Source organism: Oncorhynchus masou, chromosome 23 (assembly GCF_036934945.1).
Source record: "Oncorhynchus masou masou isolate Uvic2021 chromosome 23, UVic_Omas_1.1, whole genome shotgun sequence".
Taxonomy (NCBI): domain Eukaryota; kingdom Metazoa; phylum Chordata; class Actinopteri; order Salmoniformes; family Salmonidae; genus Oncorhynchus; species Oncorhynchus masou.
In genome coordinates, this window is record NC_088234.1 from 55,904,835 (window position 1) to 55,923,354 (window position 18,520).

The following is an 18,520-nucleotide window of genomic DNA, read 5'->3' on the forward strand; positions in this document are numbered from 1 at the left end:
ACTTTGTTCACACTGACTGTACCATGCAGAAAGGTACTTTCTTCCAAAGTAATAGATGGTCGTTTCTGTACACAGTGGATTATCCCATTTGATTCACAAGACTGAATGTGACTGAATGCCCCCCCCCCCCCCCCCCCCCCACACACACACATACACCAAGCTCCTCCCCTGCAGCTCTCTCCAGCCAGCTTCCTTCTAGAACAACTGGGAAGCAGAACGAGACTCTTCTGGAATGTGGAAGGACCACATGATAAATGACCCCACCTCCTACTACTGGGGTGAAATTGGTGTCTATAAAGTTCTTAGTACCTGTGCCTGTTAAAGACATAACCATGAAACTTACAGTTAACAAATCCAAATAGAGAAATTCAGTTTGGTGTGACTATTGCAGCCTGACCTTTAGGCTAAGGGCCTATAATGGCTTACATTGCTTAAATTAGTTACATACACATATTACATTTTTAGGGGCAAACTGTCAAAGTAAGAATCAACCAACACAAAAGGACAAAACACTTTTTTAGTAGGGCTTGGGTCTAGGCTAATTAAATGTACAAGTGTTCAGATGTGGACATAAACCAAACACCAGTGGTCCTCCACAATACACACTGTAAACAGTAGTGCATTCTGGAATGCCTAATAGACTAATTATTCATCATATTTAGGAGTAACATCATTTTATCACGTGTCTGGAGCAAAACGTCCATGCTAATGGTTATATCCCAATAATGACAGGGAAGTAAGGGAACACTTCAGAATTGGTGTGGAGGCATGCTCACAAATTCTCCCCTGAAATTCCCCAGTACCAAACTAGGGTTGAGTGCGTGTGTGCGACTCTGCACGTAGCAGTTTCCGTGGATAGAACCTACCGCCAGATGGCGAGCCGAGGACCGATGACACGTCGAGGATAAGAGCGACTGGAGGTTGGGGCTGTCATAAACGGTACCAAAGCAACGAGCAGGGACACCTTTGGAGAGCTTGCGAGCGGCTGCCGGGAATATATTTTGGCCACCGGAGTGTTTTTGTGCCACCGTTCCAAGACAAGTCTCTCTTATCATTTCGGTAATAATTTATGTTTGTTTGCATGTTGACAATTATCTGTTTGTCTAAACCTAGCCTAGTGTTAAATTTGATTACCATATCGGATGAGACCTGTATTATTAATATATGAATAACTTTCTCTACAAACACGTTGCATGTCCAATATGTGATATCAATTGCTTTTAGTCAGCCTATTGTCTCTATTCTATCAATCACCCGTCTTGTCATTTATTTATTTGTAGCCTACTTTACGCACAAAACCTAGCGCCAGGCATCCTATTCCAAACCCATCCACTGCGTAAAATTCCGATGCAACGTGGGTATGAGTTTATTTACACATGACTGTGCCTGCGAAATCTCTCCGTCTCAATAGACTAGAATGCTTTGGAAACGTTACAGATATTGCTATATTTTAAAATGGACATAGTTATGAATATGCCATGGCATTAGCAGGATATCAAAAGAAAATGTTATACAAACTTTCCTTGGCTAAAATTAATAAACCTGACACTAAACGAAATCGACAACCGTGGCTGTTACATCGTTGTTTGTGATTGTTACATAGCGGCAAGTCATTTATGCACACGTTGTTACATAATTAACGTGTATTTACTGACCTACAAAGGTAAATTGTGTTTATTGACTGAAGGGGCTAACTGAGTTACTTACTGAATTAACAAGTTGTCTCAATATTCAGTTTCTTGCCGATTGCACGTAGTAGAGCAATCACATCATTCACAAACTCACATCCCGAGAAACGTCCTTGCGGGGGAGGGGCGAAGACGTGGCAGTGCTCTCCACCTTTTCTCTGACTGATTCTAGAACTTTCACTCACAACTACAATACTGGTCACAAATTTTGGAACACCTACTCATTCAAGGTTTTTTTTTTTTTTTTTTACTATTTTCTACATTGTAGAATAATAGTGAAGACATCAAAACTATGAAATAACACGTGGTAACCAAAAAAGTGTATAAACAGATCAAAATAAATGTTATATTTGAGATTCTTCAAATAGCCACCCTTTGCCTTGATGACAGCTATGCACACTCTTGCCATTCTCTCAACCAGATTCATGAGATAATCACATGGAATGCATTTCAATTAACAGGTGTGCCTTCTTAAAAGTTAATTTGTGGAATTTCTTTCCTTCTTAATGCGTTTGAGCCAATCAGTTGTGTTGTGACAAGGAAGGGAGGTATACAGAAGATAGTCCTATTTGGTAAAAGACCAAGTCCATATTATGGCAAGAACAGCTCAAATAAACAAAGAGAAACAACAGTTCATCATTACTTTAAGACATGAAGGTCAATCAATACGGAAAATTTCAAGAACTTTTAAAGTTTCTTCAAGTGCAGTTGCAAAAACCATCAAGCGCTATGATGAAACTGGCTCTCATGAGGACCGCCACAGGAAAGGAAGACCCAGAGTTACCTCTGCTGCAGAGGATAAGTTCATTAGAGTGACCAGCCTCAGAAATTGCAGCCCAAATAAATGCTTCAAAGAGTTCAGGGAACAGACACATCTCAACATCAACTGTTCAGAGGAGACTGTGTGAATCAGACCTTCATGGTCGAATTGCTGCAAAGAAACCACTACTAAAGGACACCAATAAGAAGAAACACGGGCCAAGAAACACGAGCAATGGACATTAGACCGGTGGAAATTTGTCCTCTGGTCTGGAGTCCAAATTGGAAACTTTTGGTTCCAGCCGCCATGTCTTTGTGAGATGCGGTGTGGGTGAACGGATGATATCCGCATGTCTATTTCCCACCGTAAAGCATGGAAGAGGAGGTGTTGTGGTGTGAGGGTACTTTGCTGATGACACTGTCTGTGATTTGTTTAGAATTCAAAGCACACTTAACCAGCATGGCTACCACAGCATTCTGCAGCGATATGCCATCCCATCTGGTTTGGGCTTAGTGGGACTATCATTTGTTTTTCAACAGGACAATGACCCAATACACCTCTAGGATGTGTAAGGGCTATTTGACCAAGAAGGAGAGTGATGGAGTGCTGCATCAGATGACCTGGCCTCCACAAACCCCCAACCTCAACCCAATTTACATTTACATTTAAGTCATTTAGCAGACGCTCTTATCCAGAGCGACTTACAATTGAGATGGTTTGGGATCATTTGGACCGCAGAGTGAAGGAAAAGCAGCCATCAAGGCAAAGGGTGGCTATTTCAAATGTAAAATATTTTTTGATTTGTTTAACACTTTGTTGGCTACTACATAATTCAATATGTGTTATTTCATAGTGTTGATGTCTTCACTATTATTCTACAATGTAGAAAATAGTTAAACAAATAAAGAAAAGCCCTTGAATGAGTAGGTGTTCTAAAACTTTTGACTGGCAGTGTAAGTCTTTATTCTTCTTTGCCTGGTGTCATAGACTAGATTTAACATATTCAACTTAAATCCGGATCACTAAATTGAGTATGTTAAGCTTGGCATGGTTACATAAGACAGAAGGTTACTTAACACAAATACGGAAGTAGGGTGGCTGGGTAGGCATATAATGAGAATGTCATGCAACATGTTTGAATCTCATCACAGACAAGTTTCAAATTTGTGCTAATTAACAACTTTGCAACTACTTAGCATGTTAGCCAAACCTAACTGTTTAACAGAACTCCTAACCATATCCCCTTAGCCACCTAGATAATGTTAGCATTAGCCACCTTGGTAACGTTAGTCACAACAAATTGGAATTTGTAACATATCTTGTGTTTTTCAAATTCGTAACATATTGTACGAATTGCAATTAGTAACATATTGTATGAATTACAATTCGTAACATATTGTACAAATTGCAATTAGTAACATATCATACTAAATGGATGATGGACATCCACAAATTAACACATACAGTACCATACGAAACATAACATTTACGAATGTGAGTATCCTGGATTTACATTTACTATGTTACGTCTACCCCTGCATCCAGGTAGTTATTCTCCCAAAAATGACTGTAATACAGTTTTGGGATTTTTTTACCTTTCAGGTTTATGTAAGTATTTGGGCTTCAGCAGCCCTCAAATATATGGACTATAATAATAGAATTAATTGATGTCACACTTCAAGTTTGTTTTTGGTGTCAGGTTGTGTGACCTTTGAACCTCCCCTTTCACTGACATTTCTCACCCGACCAGGATAATACTAAACTGGGCCAATGATGTCCTGTCAAATGGTGCATTTTGAGCTCTTGTGTGTTGGTGCCCTTGTATGGCACACTTAATCTAGTGGGGTGTTATTTTTTAAACCATGGCCACTGGTAAAGAGTTACGACTGAGGATAACGATATTACTTTGAAGGTTGTAGCTATCAATTGTCCTATTAACAATCACCCATATTAGCAAACGTATTTCATTTCAAAGTTCACATTTCTCTAGTAGCGCCCTATAGGTTATTTATTGTAATGAACAATATCAGCAAAATCTCCATGATAAGTGGTCGGTTTGGTCGGTGTCGATCATTTCCGGATTATCTTTCCACCTATAGTGTGGGGTCATTGTATCAGGGGCGCAACTTTGGTTTTAGAAGTGGGGGGGAATTAATAATAATAATTCTTATAAAAAAAACTATTTTGATCCAGTCGGATATAACAGTCCAAACAGCCTACCCGACCACTCGGAGACGTCCGCATGGTCTCACCGTTGCCTCGTCTTGTATCACATTCCAATGATAAAACTGGGGGGGGGGGGGATAAAAATGCAATTTCAGAATGTGAGGGGGGGGGCATGTCCCCGTCCCCAGTGAAAGTTGCGCCCCTGCATTGTATGGTTTATGTTGTATAAAATTGTAAAGATAAGACCTTTATTAAATGACTTGTGAGGTTAATACTTCTCTTCTATAATATCAGTGCTTTTGTATGTCTAGGATATTGCAGGTTTTACAGAGTATCTGTACAGACGGGGGCTCCACGACTCTCCCTGAAAACCACAGGAATGAAGCCTTCATATCTACATTTCAAGTGTCAAGTCATGCAGTCTGAAATTTCTCCATGGCATACACTCTTAGCAAAATAGGTGATATCTAGAACCTAAATGGGTTCTTCAGCTGTCCCCATAGAATAACCCTTTGAAGAACCCTTTTTGGTTCTAGATATCACCTATTTTTCTAAGCGTGTAGGCCATGGAGAAATTTCAGACTGCATGACTTGACACTTGAAATGTAGATATGAAGGCTCCATTCATGTGCTTTTCAGGGAGAGTCGTGGAGCAGAGAGGGTTCTACATGGAACCCAAAAGAGTTCTACCTGGAACCCTTTTTTGTCTTTGTGGTCATAACGGATCAGTTAGCATCTATCATATCAGGTGATTTTTATTTAACTAGGCAAGTCAGTTAAGAACAAATTCTTATTTACAATGATGGCCTACCAGGGGAACAGTGGGTTAACTGCCTTGTTCAGGGGCAGACTGACAGATTTTTACCTTGTCAGCTCTGGGATTCAATCCAGCAACCTTTCAGTTACTGGCCCAACACGCTAACCATTAGGCTACCTGCCACCCCCTGTGCTTATAAGACGTTACAGTTGAAGGTGAAACAAAGCTCAAACAGAAGGTTTCATTCTAATAGTGTAAGATGTTGACACTTAGTCTGGTCATCCAAAGTTTAGTCATGACTGTGTGTGTTTCATCCAGCCTTTGAAATACACTAACAGCCCCTATAACTCCCTTTTAAAGCCAATTTAATACAGTCATTAGTTATATTACAACTTCACTTCACAAATGACGAAACTGTAACAATGTGAGGCTAATGATCTAAAACTTTAAAAAATGGGGTTGACAGACCGGGAAGGTTTTCTCACTCACAAGTGATATTCTGTCTGTGGCACTGGCACAATACCTCTGTCACCTAATACAACCACCAGCTGCTTTGCCAATCCCTTGTCCATCCCTTGTCAATATTTCACTTTCTTGCTCTCTATTTGCCATGCATTAGTAACTGGAGGGTAATGACTGACTTCTGTAAGTGTAGCTTGGACATCAGCCTCAAACTGTGAATGAGTGACTGAACCTCATTGAGGTGTGTGTGTGTGTGTTTCCCAGGTAACACATAGTAATGAGAGAGTTGACGTAAAAGGACTTAACTCTACAGTAGCAATGGATAACACTAACCTCAGGCTTGTTTGAAACAAGTAGGCCCTACAGGCATATGACAAGTACTAACAGATTATTGGTCCAAGGAGGTTAAACCTCAGGGAAAGAACGCAGACTCATTTTGTAAAGTGGTTCGTCTGTTTTCTATACAGGCATTGTGATTTCTCCTGGGACTGGTTACTGCTAGTTGAAACCCAGTTACGTATGGGCGTCTGTAGAGCAGCCATTTGAGGTTAGTGGCTCTCAGAGGCTTGGTAATTAACAGTAATACTTTACATGCTCTGGCATAACACTTTGAGGCCATTATCATAACAGTGACACTGTCACTACTGTCTCTCTGCAATAAGGTTGATATTCTTATGAGTTTTATAGCAGATTGGCAGCATAAGTGAAGTGTTACTGTCATTTGAGCACCAGTGAGAAACATTACTGTAAGTGGTGTAGTACTGTGTAAGACAACTCTGTGTCTCTCTGTGATAAATATAATTTTTTTGCTCTTACAGTTCTTGGCTTCTGGCTCTTTCCACTCCCTGTTGACCTTCATAGAAATATCACCTGTATGTTTCCTTTGTTTTCAATCAAATCCTCACTCTGTTTAAGAAAATGTGGACTTGCCTAAGCCTGTCCATTGCCTAAACCCTCAGTAGATAGTCTCTGTTGGCTGAGTTGGTGCCAGAGGGGGGAAGGTACGTGCAGTGACCTTTACATTGGCAGCGGGTTAGTATTTTTTTTATACGTACTTCATACTTGGCGCCGCTTTCAATCCTGTCTCTCTTTGACCTCCTTATTCATATCATGGTGAGTTATGCGTAAAGGTAATCCTATATGCCATAATTATAGATATCCAAATATTAGAAATAGTACTTGTGACCTTATTTTTTGGGTCCTTGCTACTTCCTCAGCCTTCTTTTTTTCTTCTTTTTTTCCACCTTTATTTATCCAGGTAGGCAAGTCGAGAACAACTGCAACCTGGCCAAGATAAAGCGTAGCAGTTCGACACATACAACAACACAGAGTTACACATGGAATAAACAAAACATACAGTCAATAATACAGTAGAACAAAAGAAAACAAAAAGTCTATATACAGTGAGTGCAAATGAGGTAAGTTAAGGAAATACATAGGCCATGGTGGCGAAGTAATTACAATATGGCAATTAAACACTGGAATGGTAGATCGGCAGAAGATGAATGTGCAGGTAGAGATACTGGGGTGCAAAGGAGCAAAATAAAGAAATACCAGTATGGGGTTGAGGTAGGTAGATAGATGGGCTGTTTACAGATAGGCTAAGTACAGGTGCAGTGATCTGTAAACTGCTCTGACAGCTGGTGCTTAAAGCTAGTGAGGGGGATGTGAGTCTCCAGCTTCAGAGATTTTTGCAATTTGATCCAGTCATGGGCAGCAGAGAACTGGAAGGAAAGACGACCAAAGGAGGAATTGGCTCTGGGGGTGACCAGTGAGATATACCTGCTGGAGCGTGTGCTACGAGTGGGTGCTGCTATGATGATCAGTGAGCTGAGATAAGGTGGGGCTTTACCTAGCAGAGACTTGTAGATAACCTGTAGCCAATGGGTTTGGCGACGAGTATGAAGCGAGAGCGTACAGGTCGCAATGGTGGGTAGTGTATGGGGCTTTGGTGACAAAACGGATGGCACTGTGATAGACTGCATCCAGTTTGTTGAGTATGCACAGTAGATAACACCTGCACAGTAGAATGCAGATGTGTGTCACCAGCTTGTATGTTTTAGATGTCAGTGATCGTCAGTCTTGTGTCAAGTGTCTTCCAAACTATCTTCGAGGTTGCCAGATTGGTATTTACGCATCAGTGCAGCTAGGATTTAGATGTATGCACCTGTTTTGAGTTATGTTTTGACTGCAGGATTTAAACAATATAAACTCTTACACTAGGATGAATTGGTGTGTGTCAGCTACAGGACAAAGAGTGCTACTGCTTTCAGCCAGACCAGCTACTGTTAACACAGGGAGGTTATACTGCAGTCTTTGTCCAATGTTGCCATTAGTTCTTACATGCTTAATGAGTAGTAGGTATGCTAGATAAGCTAATGTGTAGAGGGGTGATTCATTTTTGTTGCTAAATCTGCTGGATAGTACTGTAGCATTCACGGAACTTCCAGTGATAAAGTTTCCCGCAATGTGGACTTGTCTCTATTGATGAGGTATTGTCTGTGTGTTTTAAAGACCCCAGGCTAATAGGGATGTGTGTTTGTGGAATAGATGTAATATCTATGTGTGAAGTCCCCTCCTCCCCTATCTGGCCCATCCATCCCCCTCCATGTCCATCCCTGAGGGCAATATAGACAGGCATGTTTGTTCAAACAAGGCCCACGCTACTTCCCTGACACACACACACTGGACGACTAGTGGAGGCTCGCTATGGGGGTAGGAAGAGCACAGTACCACTCCCGCAGGGCTAAGTCATGTCTAGATAGGGGCAGCCAGGCAAAAGCCATGACAGTGCCAACTCCAGAGCTCATGTGCCAAACTAGTCACTCTATGGCCACATCCAAGGGGTTATATTCATCTCAGTGTGGTGGGTGAGGCAGAGAGGAAGTCATTCAATGTAATACTATTTTAGAGGACTACTCTCTTTGAAAAACACGCGCGTGCATGCACACACACACCCACACACTCACTCGCTAACACTCCCTTTCTATTTTCTGTTTGCAATTTCCCCATGGCTTATCCTTCCACGGCCTCACACTGACGAAACCACTCTTTGGGGGTTGAGGATGGAGGCCTTGCTGTGTCAGCCTGCAGACAGCCAGGGTTAGGGTTTGTCCTGCCTTCAAGGAATGTCCATTCTCACTTCTATTTTAAGTACTTGAGAGGCAGCACAGGTATAGCTAATTGTATGTGTTTTCTGACCTGTGTGTCAGGATAGTCTAAACTGTGGGGGAAGAAGATCAGTGGACTATGATGCTATAAGTTTCAGATGTATCGGAGAAATTCTGTGAAATATAATTCGCAATTATATTCTTCATCAGGAAATTCTCTCCTGTAGATCATTGGACCATTCTGTCAAAAGGGAACGCCGCTGTTGATTATGACTATTTCTAGTACATTAGATTTACAGAGTGTTCGAGTGAGCAAACAATATACATTCATTGTCCTTCTTTCACTCCTCCTCATTCTGGCCTCCTCTCTTTTCCTCTCTCTGCCACCTCATCTTTCTCTATCTCTCTGTCTTTCTCTCTCCCAGTATGTCCAGGATGGAGCGACAGTGTTGGTGCTATTTACTGCTGTTGAGCTGCTTGTTCCAGACTCTTTCAGCCCACAGTGACTTTTACACATCCATTGGTGAGACTCCTCCCTTCCTTATGAGATACATAGTCATATGGTTGTGAGACAGGTGTTGGGTCTGCCCTCAAAGCCTGTCTGTCAAGCACATACTGGGCATTTTATCTACCCGGAAGTACGGGTTTCTAGTCATTTCTCATCTACACAGAAGTTGAATGATGTAGTACACAGTGTATTCCTTATCATCATGTGTATGATTGGTTTAACTAAGCTTAACATAAAGTTTGATAATGTGTGTATTTTCCTTCCTTAGGTCACATGACAGATCTGTTGTACACAGAGAAAGACTTAGTCACTTCACTGAAGAATTATATCACGGCAGAGGAGAACAAGCTGAAGCAGGTTAAACAGTGAGTGTCCACACGCACATGAGCAACAGCACACACACACAGAGTAGCTGAATTGTGTCTCTTCTCCCATCCCTCTCTTAGGTGGGCAGAGAAGCTGGATGTGTTATCAGCCATAGCCATGCAGGACCCCGAGGGCTTCCTGGGAAACCCAGTTAACGCCTTCAAACTGATGAAGAGGCTGAACACAGAATGGGGAGACCTGGAGAGCCTGGTGCTGAAGGACACCAAGGAAGGTTAGATATGATGACACTATGAAGTTCACATTAGAAGAGATGAAAAGGAAGTTGAAAGGTAGTCCCAAAGCAGCAACGACTGATACTAGTTTTGTAACAGAAAATATTTGCTGCAATGTTTGTCTTTTAGATGCTCACAGTGAGCATCCTCACAAATGAGGATCTCTGTCCTTCTCTCAGGCTTCATCTCTAACCTGACCCTCCAGAGGCAACACTTCCCTACCGACGAGGACCAGACAGGTGCAGCCAAGGCACTGCTCAGACTGCAGGACACCTACAGACTGGACACCAACACCATCTCTACAGGAGACCTGCCAGGTAATGTGTTAGGGAGTGCTAGAGAGAGAACCTCAGGCCTTTTATAATTTGTAAGTTTGTAACCACTGACTCATCCACAGGAGTGACGCACAAGAGCCCTATGACGGTGGAGGACTGCTTTGAGCTGGGGAAGATTGCCTACAGCGAGGTGGACTACTACCACACAGAGCTGTGGATGGAGCAGGCCCTGAAGCAGCTGGACGAAGGAGAGGAGTCCACCGTGGACAAGGTCACCGTGCTGGACTACCTCAGCTATGCTATTTACCAGCAGGGGGATCTAGGCAGGGCCCTGGAGCTCACCAAGAGGCTACTCATGCTGGGTGAGTTACCCTAATGCGGCTCAGAATGAATGAGTTAAACTAGTCACACCGGGAGTGATTTGAAGAACACACTGACAGAGTTAAAGGAACGCACACTAAAGGAGCTAAGTTATGGGATGGGTATACTTGGAGGTTAAGTGGTAGTGTAACACTGTGAATGTTAATGAGTGCTGAGGGAATATGATGCCCTCCAGGTGAATCATTGAACAACAGCTGCTGACCTGTATGCCCAGCATAAACTGGTATAGAGGATTACTCATGAAATGTCCCAGGTGGCAGTAGGGTCTGAAGTTAGTGATTCAGATAGATCCAGATGAAAATTCTAAATGACTCTTCCTTGTCTGTTTACTGTATGAGCATCAGTATTCCATCTCACTGTCCCCTCTCTCTCCTCACTCCAGACCCGGAACACCAGCGTGCCAACGGCAACCTGAAGTACTTTGAGTTTCAACTGATAAATCAGAGGAAGGCCCAGGCCCAGGAGGCCCAGAAGGCCCGGGAGGAGGGCAAGGAGCGAAGGAAGAGACTGACGAGTGATGCCTCCAAGAAGAAGAAGCGCTTCAGGGAGCCTGTCCCAGAGAGGAAGATGTATGAGATGCTGTGTCGAGGGGAGGGCATCAAGCTGGTGAGGAGGAATTACTCACTCACACACACACACACACACACACACACACACACACACACACACACACACACACACACGAAAAATGTATCAACCCCTACAAAAATGTCCATTCATTATAATCAACATAATAATGAATATTTCCTGTTACTGTAGGATTATTTTCCTGCTATAAAAACTGGCTCAAATGAAGATCCTACATCTGTACGTGTCAATCTGTCTGTCTTCTTACCTCCTTCCGCCCACCCCGTCTCTGCCTTGTAGACCCCCCGCAGACAGAGACGGCTTTTCTGCCGATACTTTGACAACCACGGTCACCCCAAGTACCTCCTGAGCCCGGTGAAGCAGGAGGATGAGTGGGACCGGCCCTACATAGTCCGCTACCATGACATCATCTCTCACGGCGAGATCGAGAAGGTCAAAGAGCTGGCCAAGCCCAGAGTGAGTTCCACTCTCTGTCAGTGTGTGTGCTATATTGAGATAATAAGGGTTCAGAAGGGTGTCATGGCCACACAGATGTGTCTGACGGAAGGGTTTCATGGTCCTACAGAAGTGGATTTGCTGTGGATATGCTCTGAGGCTCGTACTAGTAACTGTCTGACCAGCTGCAGCTGTGTCTGCAGAGTCAAGGCCACTCGTAGACAGAATGAATAGGAAATGTTCATGCTAAACATAAACACTTCCCACTGGGCACAGACATAATTTCAACATCTAGTTTTGATTTACATTTGGTTGAGTTATCAACTAACATGAATTCTAGAAAACATGTCACCATGTCATTAGATTTAGGTTCAAAGACAGCATTTCCTTACATTGATGACTTTTTCAAATCCAATCAGTCAGACACAGGACTTTTGCTATAAATGGTTAGACAGGACGTATTCCCAGAGGGAACAGCAAGCTTTTAGTGTGTGTGGTGAGGGGTGTATACCAAAGAGCCATGGAAGTGGAGGTAGGTTGAGCCCTGTTAGCCCACCCAAAGCAGGGTCTGGGGGGTGGAGGTGGTGTCAGGGTACCCTCTAAACCCCCTCTCCCTGCCTTATAGCTCCGCCGGGCCACCATCTCCAACCCCATCACTGGTGTGCTCGAGACTGCCCCCTACAGGATCAGCAAGAGGTAAGGTGTAGCCAGGTGCAGGCAGTGGAGAGGAGGGTGTCGAGGGGAGGGGTGGAGCAGGAGGGAGAGCACCCATAACCCCTCTCCTCATTCACACCCCAGCTCAAACCCCTCCTCTTACACCTGCCACTGGCCTATGCCTCTGAGTCTGGACCGTATTCCTGCCTCCCTCCAATGCTGGAAGACTCCTCTGCAGAAGCACAGAACCATACTTTTACTGAACCCTCCTTCACTCTCTCTGAATCATTTTCTTAGTCTAACCATAAATCAGATTCTAGAATAGTCCAGGGGTGTTCGAGAAGTTCAGAGTATAAGCTAATGAATAAGGAGATATGATTGTATGGTCCTGTCTGTGGTGAAAATGTGTTTCTGCTCAGGAGTTCTCTAGGATGTGAACCCAGTGGAGTGGGAGGAGAAAAGGTGTAGTTGCTTTTGGCCAACTAAGGGTGTGTCGGGAGCAGTACTTTTAACAAATCCTCTGTTCCTTTCATCACTAATGTAATCACTAGTTTAGCATTCTCCTAAACTAGAGAATAAACCATTAAGTTATACTACCCTTGGTTAAAGGACTGGCCCTGAAACAACCCCTGGCATACTGCTGGAATAACATTAACCGCTTGTGACCGAATCTACTTTTCTCTCTCCTCTCTCTGTTTCTTTCACTTCCCGTTTCCCTCTACTTCATTTATCATTTTGGCGTGTTATCTCTCTCTCTCTCTTTCTCTCTCTCGTGTGCCCGGGCAACTAGCCATGGCAGCCACAGTACATGACCCCCCTAACTGGGAAACTCACCACGGCCATGTACAGAGTCTCCAAGAGGTAAGGGGTCAAAGGTCATGATACACCCCCCCCCCCCCCCCATCCCCTCTGGTCTCCCATCCCATACCGCCATACATCCCCAGGATGTGCTATCCAGGTTTTGGCAGGTCTTTGGGCCAGTAGGGCCACCTCTTTCTGCAATGAATCTATGCTGCTCCCTTACAATCAGATGAATGAGGTCATTCTGGCTTCTCTCCTCCTCTGTGCTACTGTGCAGACAGGGCCAATTACACCTCAAGTTTGTGCACACGAACGAACGCACATCCACACACATTCTCTCTCTCAGTTCATGATTTTGATGAGTAGTGAGTGCCCACTTGTGTAGATCTAATATACCAGACAACCCCAATCTACGGTCAGACTGCTGATTGTAGGGGAACATGCCAATCTTTAGTCATAGTTACTTTAATAACTTTCTTCTTCTTAAAAATAGAAATGCTCATGCCACACCCATACCACACCCATACCATCCCACATCCCTTTGGTTTTTACTGCCCCTGCTTATTACTGTGTATATTGGAGTGTATATTTGTGTGTGTGTTTGCTAGGGTGTGCACGTGTGTCTGTATGCAAGTGTAGATGTGTGTGTGTCTGTCTGCCTGTGTGTCTGGGTCTGTGTCTTCGTGTTGAAGTATGTGCAACTGTGTGTGTGGTGAAGGGTTAACTGAACTGAGCGTGAACCTCATTTAAACTGACAACGAGGTCAAAGTGGGAGAGTAATCACAGCAGGGGAGAGAATTTGAAGGAAGAGAGACTTTTTGACCTAACCACCACTCTATCATGTCCAATTTATATTTTACCGTCTTCACTTCCCGAACAGCAACTTCTAATAAATCACTTTACTCACACACATAGACTAACACACATCTTAGTTTTGAATTTGGCTAACCTTACAAGGACTTTCAGTATTAAGTAATACACACAGTATATTACACCAGGAAAGAGGAGTCATCTTATTGGCTGAGAGATTCAACAATGTATCCAATAAAAAGGGATGGTGTGTGTAGAGCAGATGGCTGAACTTGAATGGACCTCAAACGTTAGCCCTCTCGCCGTGAAATCATTACGGCCACAACTGTTACAACTCTCACTTTATGCAGTGTATTGCAAATCTACTAAGCAGAGAATCTACCGTTTTAATGCTATTTTCTGTGGTTTGACCCTTTTTTATTTTCACACTGTGCCTTGTGCTGCATGAAATGACAGATAGGTTATTGTGACGTCTTTATATGATATGTGAAAGAAGCCATGACTCCCAGTGAGAATGGAATGCTCCCTGTTGGAGGCGGTAGTTTAGACCACTGGGCCAGGGTGGATGGTGAAAGGCTGGTAGTGTTCACTAAAAGCATTCAAAAAATTCTCCCCTCTGGGCCCCTAAAGTAAACTTATCAACCTCCAAAGCCCTTGTGACCTCCAGAACTCTTCCAAGTCACGCGATGACTGCAAACTCAGAGCTTCAACCAATAGAAGGCTTACATTATTGAAAAGTACATAAAAAATACGCACAACTGTATTTAGTTACTCCTAAACTTCACTCTGACCAATGTACGCTGAGCTGATTGGAGACTCTGTCGGGACGCTTTCTAAAGTCCTTCCTCTTCCTGTCTTTACGCTCCTCTCACTTCTCATGTATCATCTGCACGTAACATGAACCTATTGTAGTTTATATATTTCATCTTCAGCAGTAGCTTGCAGCATGCTTTGTCTGTTCTCTCTCCCTCTCCTAGACTCTTCATCTGTAATAACTACTGTACTATAGTGACTCTACCACCCCCCTGTATTTGACCTGTTATCCCTGTGCCCTTCCCCTGTCCCAGTGCATGGCTGACAGCGTATGAACACCCAATGATTGACCAGATAAACCAGCGGATTGAGGACCTCACAGGTCTGGAGATGGACACTGCGGAAGAGTTGCAGGTAAAGTGTGTGTGTTTGTGTGTGTGTCGTTGTTTGAGATGGTTGACAGTTACATTTCCAATATTAATGATCTCACTGTTGCTTTGCAGGTTGCAAACTATGGTGTGGGTGGGCAGTATGAGCCCCACTTTGACTTTGGACGGGTTAGTATTGCCCTGCAGCCTTGATTTAATGACCGCACACATTACTGCTGTATGACGTTTTTGGATTGCATATAGCAGGGATCATCAACTCGATTCAGCAGCCAGACTATTCTTTTCTTGAGCAGATGGACAGGGGGCCGTACCATAATTACTAATCATTTGTGGACTGCAAATTGACCGCAAGAAGCCCAAACAGATATACTGTATGTGATTGTACACAAATGTTAGCAAGGTTTGAAATGATTATGTTTTAGTCAAATGACATATCTCTCTATTATTTATGGGACTACTTTGGAACAGAATTCCAAAATTAAAATAACTTGGAGCTGTTTTGATGGGTTTGTTAGAGTCTTTTATGTAAACAAGAAAATCGAATGGGCAACCGTGACATTTAGGATCTGGCATTTCTGCTCATAATGATCACGTGATGTCATGATAATTTGTTTTTCTCGCTCTACAGAAAGATGAGCCTGATGCCTTCAAAGAGCTGGGCACTGGAAACCGCATAGCCACCTGGCTTTTCTATGTGAGTGCTCTGTATTCATGGGACTGCTTCCTTCTTTGCCCCCTACCCTAAAATAAATACTATTTTCTTTGGTCTCTTGAAGAGTCCAAGATGATAATATATATTTTTTTAATCGATTCTAGATGAGTGACGTGGCAGCAGGAGGTGCTACAGTATTCCCAGATGTGGGTGCTGCAGTATGGCCCAAAAAGGTGACTAAAAGCTTGTGAGCAATGAGCATGTGTATTTGCAGCCTAGAGTGTGTGTATGACTGTAGGTACATAGTTCCCTGTAACCTGTCTCTACTGTGTGTGATGTATTACAGGGGACTGCAGTGTTCTGGTACAACCTGTTTCCCAGTGGGGAGGGAGACTACAGTACAAGGCACGCAGCCTGCCCAGTATTGGTGGGCAACAAGTGGGGTGAGTTTGTGTGTTGAAACTACCTAAATTTAGCTCTGTAAATGTCTATGACACTGTTATAACCATAGACATCCTATTAAATTACCATTATTACTAGTTACTAGTTAATTCCTAAATCTGTAGTTATAACTCCCGCTACTGTCATTCCTTTACTTTTCTCAAGTGATCATTGTTGTGGTCTTCACCAAGTTATCTCTGATATAAACTGAGTGTAGAAAACATTAAGAACACCTTCCTAATATTGAGTTGCCCTCAGAACAGCCTCAAATCGTTGGGGCATGGACTCTACAAGGTGTCGAAAGCGTTCCACTGGGATGCTGACCCATGTTGACCCCAATGTTTCCCACAGTTGTGTCAAGTTGGCTGGATGTACTTTGGATGGGGGACCATTCTTAATACACACTGGAAGCTGTTGAGTGTGAAAAACTTAACAATGTTGCAGTTCTTGGCACATACTACCATGCCCAGTTCAAAGGCACTTAAATATTATGTCTTGCCCATTCACCCTCTGAATGGGACACATACATAATCCATGTCTCAATTGTCTAAAGGCTTAAACATCCTTCTTGAACCTGTCTCCTCCCCTTCATCTACACTGATTGAAGTGGATTTAACAAGTGACATCAATGTCTATGTCATGGAAAGAGCAGATTTTCCTAATGTTTTGTACACAGTATTCCAGACTAGAGTATTGTAGATTTTTTTTCCAGACTAGGCTATGGTACAGTAGCTAACTTCTTTCTCTGTCCTCCTTGTCACCCTCAGTATCTAACAAATGGATCCATGAAAGAGGGCAGGAGTTCCGGCGACCCTGTGGCCTGAATGAGACTGCATGATGGGGGAAGGCTTTTCCTTCCACGCCCCTCTTCCTCTACCCCTCTCCTCCTCTACCCCTCTCCTCCTCTATCCCTCTCCTCCTCTATCCCTCTCCTCCTCTATCCCTCTCCTCCTCTACCCCTTGCTTTCTCTTCAACCCCAGGGCCTGAGAGCACTGCTGTGGATGACAGGCCGTGAAAAGGGGGCCATTGGCATCCCTCCTTCTCCTCCTCTTCCTACCTCCTTCACGTCATCCATTCCTTACCCCAGCTCTGTACCTCTCTGAGCCCAGGATGTTTTGGGGCTTTCAGCTTAGACAGTATTAGTGGTGTTCTGACTGACATGGTGCTCTCATGGCTCTTTGATATGTCTCAAGTGAACACGTTGTGTGTTCACCCTTATGTCTTTGTTTGCACTCTTTACGGGCTCTGTACACAGCAAAAATGGTCATTTCAGAGCGCAGGTTCTGCGTCTTGCTCTGTTCTAATGTAAATAATATGTCCTCTCTTAGTGCATGTCCATAGTATGCCATGGACTGTTTTCTCAATTCAGGTCAAGTGTTCACTCCATCTCTTATTTCAATACTGATGTCGCTCCAGTTTATACTAACATATCTCTCTCAAAAACACACACCACACACACTCCAACACTCCCACATACAGCACAGACAATCATATGTGACATTTAACTGTTTATAGCTGAGGTATCATTTGTTTATTGTTTTTTAAGATCTGGTTTGGTATTTAACTGACTTTGGATTTGAATAGTCACTCAAATTTTAACAGAACATTTGATTCTTTGGCCATACAGATGAGTTGCACTTCCCCATTTGTGTGATGGAAAAGAGGGAGGGAGAAACATTGGACATGGTGTCTTTAAAATCTTGGAAAATTCAATCAGATTCATGCAACCTTAAAGTGTATCAATGTGGGCCCATCCCAAAAAAGTTGTGGTGTTTTTTAGAAGGCAAGACAAATAATTTCTGGTGTTTTCCCCACTGAAAAGTATTGTGAGGCCTGTTTCTTTATGTAATACTATCTGGGGGCCTCAAGGAGAAACATGATATTTATATCTGACAAGATTCACCCATTGTGTGGTTTGTACGTCCTTTCAAATATGCAGGAATATTTTTGGAAGTGTGAAATGAATGTTTTCTATAGAAATAAAGTCTAAATGTCATTGCTACCCACCTGAGTGATGTTGTTTTTTCTCCCTCTCATCGACTACATTTTTAAAGCCCTCAGCTATGACCCCTACATTTTCAGATGGGTGTTTTGTAGGCCATCTTCACTAAAATATCCAATAGGAAGTAGTGTAGTCTATGATGGTTTATAAAAGCTACAATGGATGTGAGAGATGCTATGTACTGTTTATGTGTGAGGAAGGAAGAGAAAGTGTGTGTGTGTGTGGTCAGCTGTAGATACACTGGGCCATATCAGAACACTGGCCTGGCTCCAGATTGATTGGAAGGGA

At 43.1% G+C, this 18,520-nt stretch overlaps 1 protein-coding gene across 1 annotated transcript; it reads left to right on the forward strand.

Moving 5' to 3' along the window:
• Positions 1 to 135: 135 nt before the first annotated feature.
• Positions 136 to 18,232, forward strand: LOC135511077 (prolyl 4-hydroxylase subunit alpha-1-like). Its single transcript, XM_064932586.1, has 15 exons — positions 136 to 1,059; positions 9,369 to 9,466; positions 9,720 to 9,816; positions 9,898 to 10,049; positions 10,230 to 10,367; positions 10,448 to 10,687; positions 11,089 to 11,312; positions 11,574 to 11,750; positions 12,355 to 12,425; positions 15,062 to 15,161; positions 15,251 to 15,304; positions 15,765 to 15,830; positions 15,953 to 16,021; positions 16,135 to 16,231; positions 16,997 to 18,232. Exons 2-15 carry the CDS (start codon positions 9,370 to 9,372, stop codon positions 17,065 to 17,067), a joined length of 1,653 nt encoding a protein of 550 aa, XP_064788658.1. The 5' UTR covers positions 136 to 1,059; position 9,369; the 3' UTR covers positions 17,068 to 18,232.
• Positions 18,233 to 18,520: the final 288 nt, after the last annotated feature.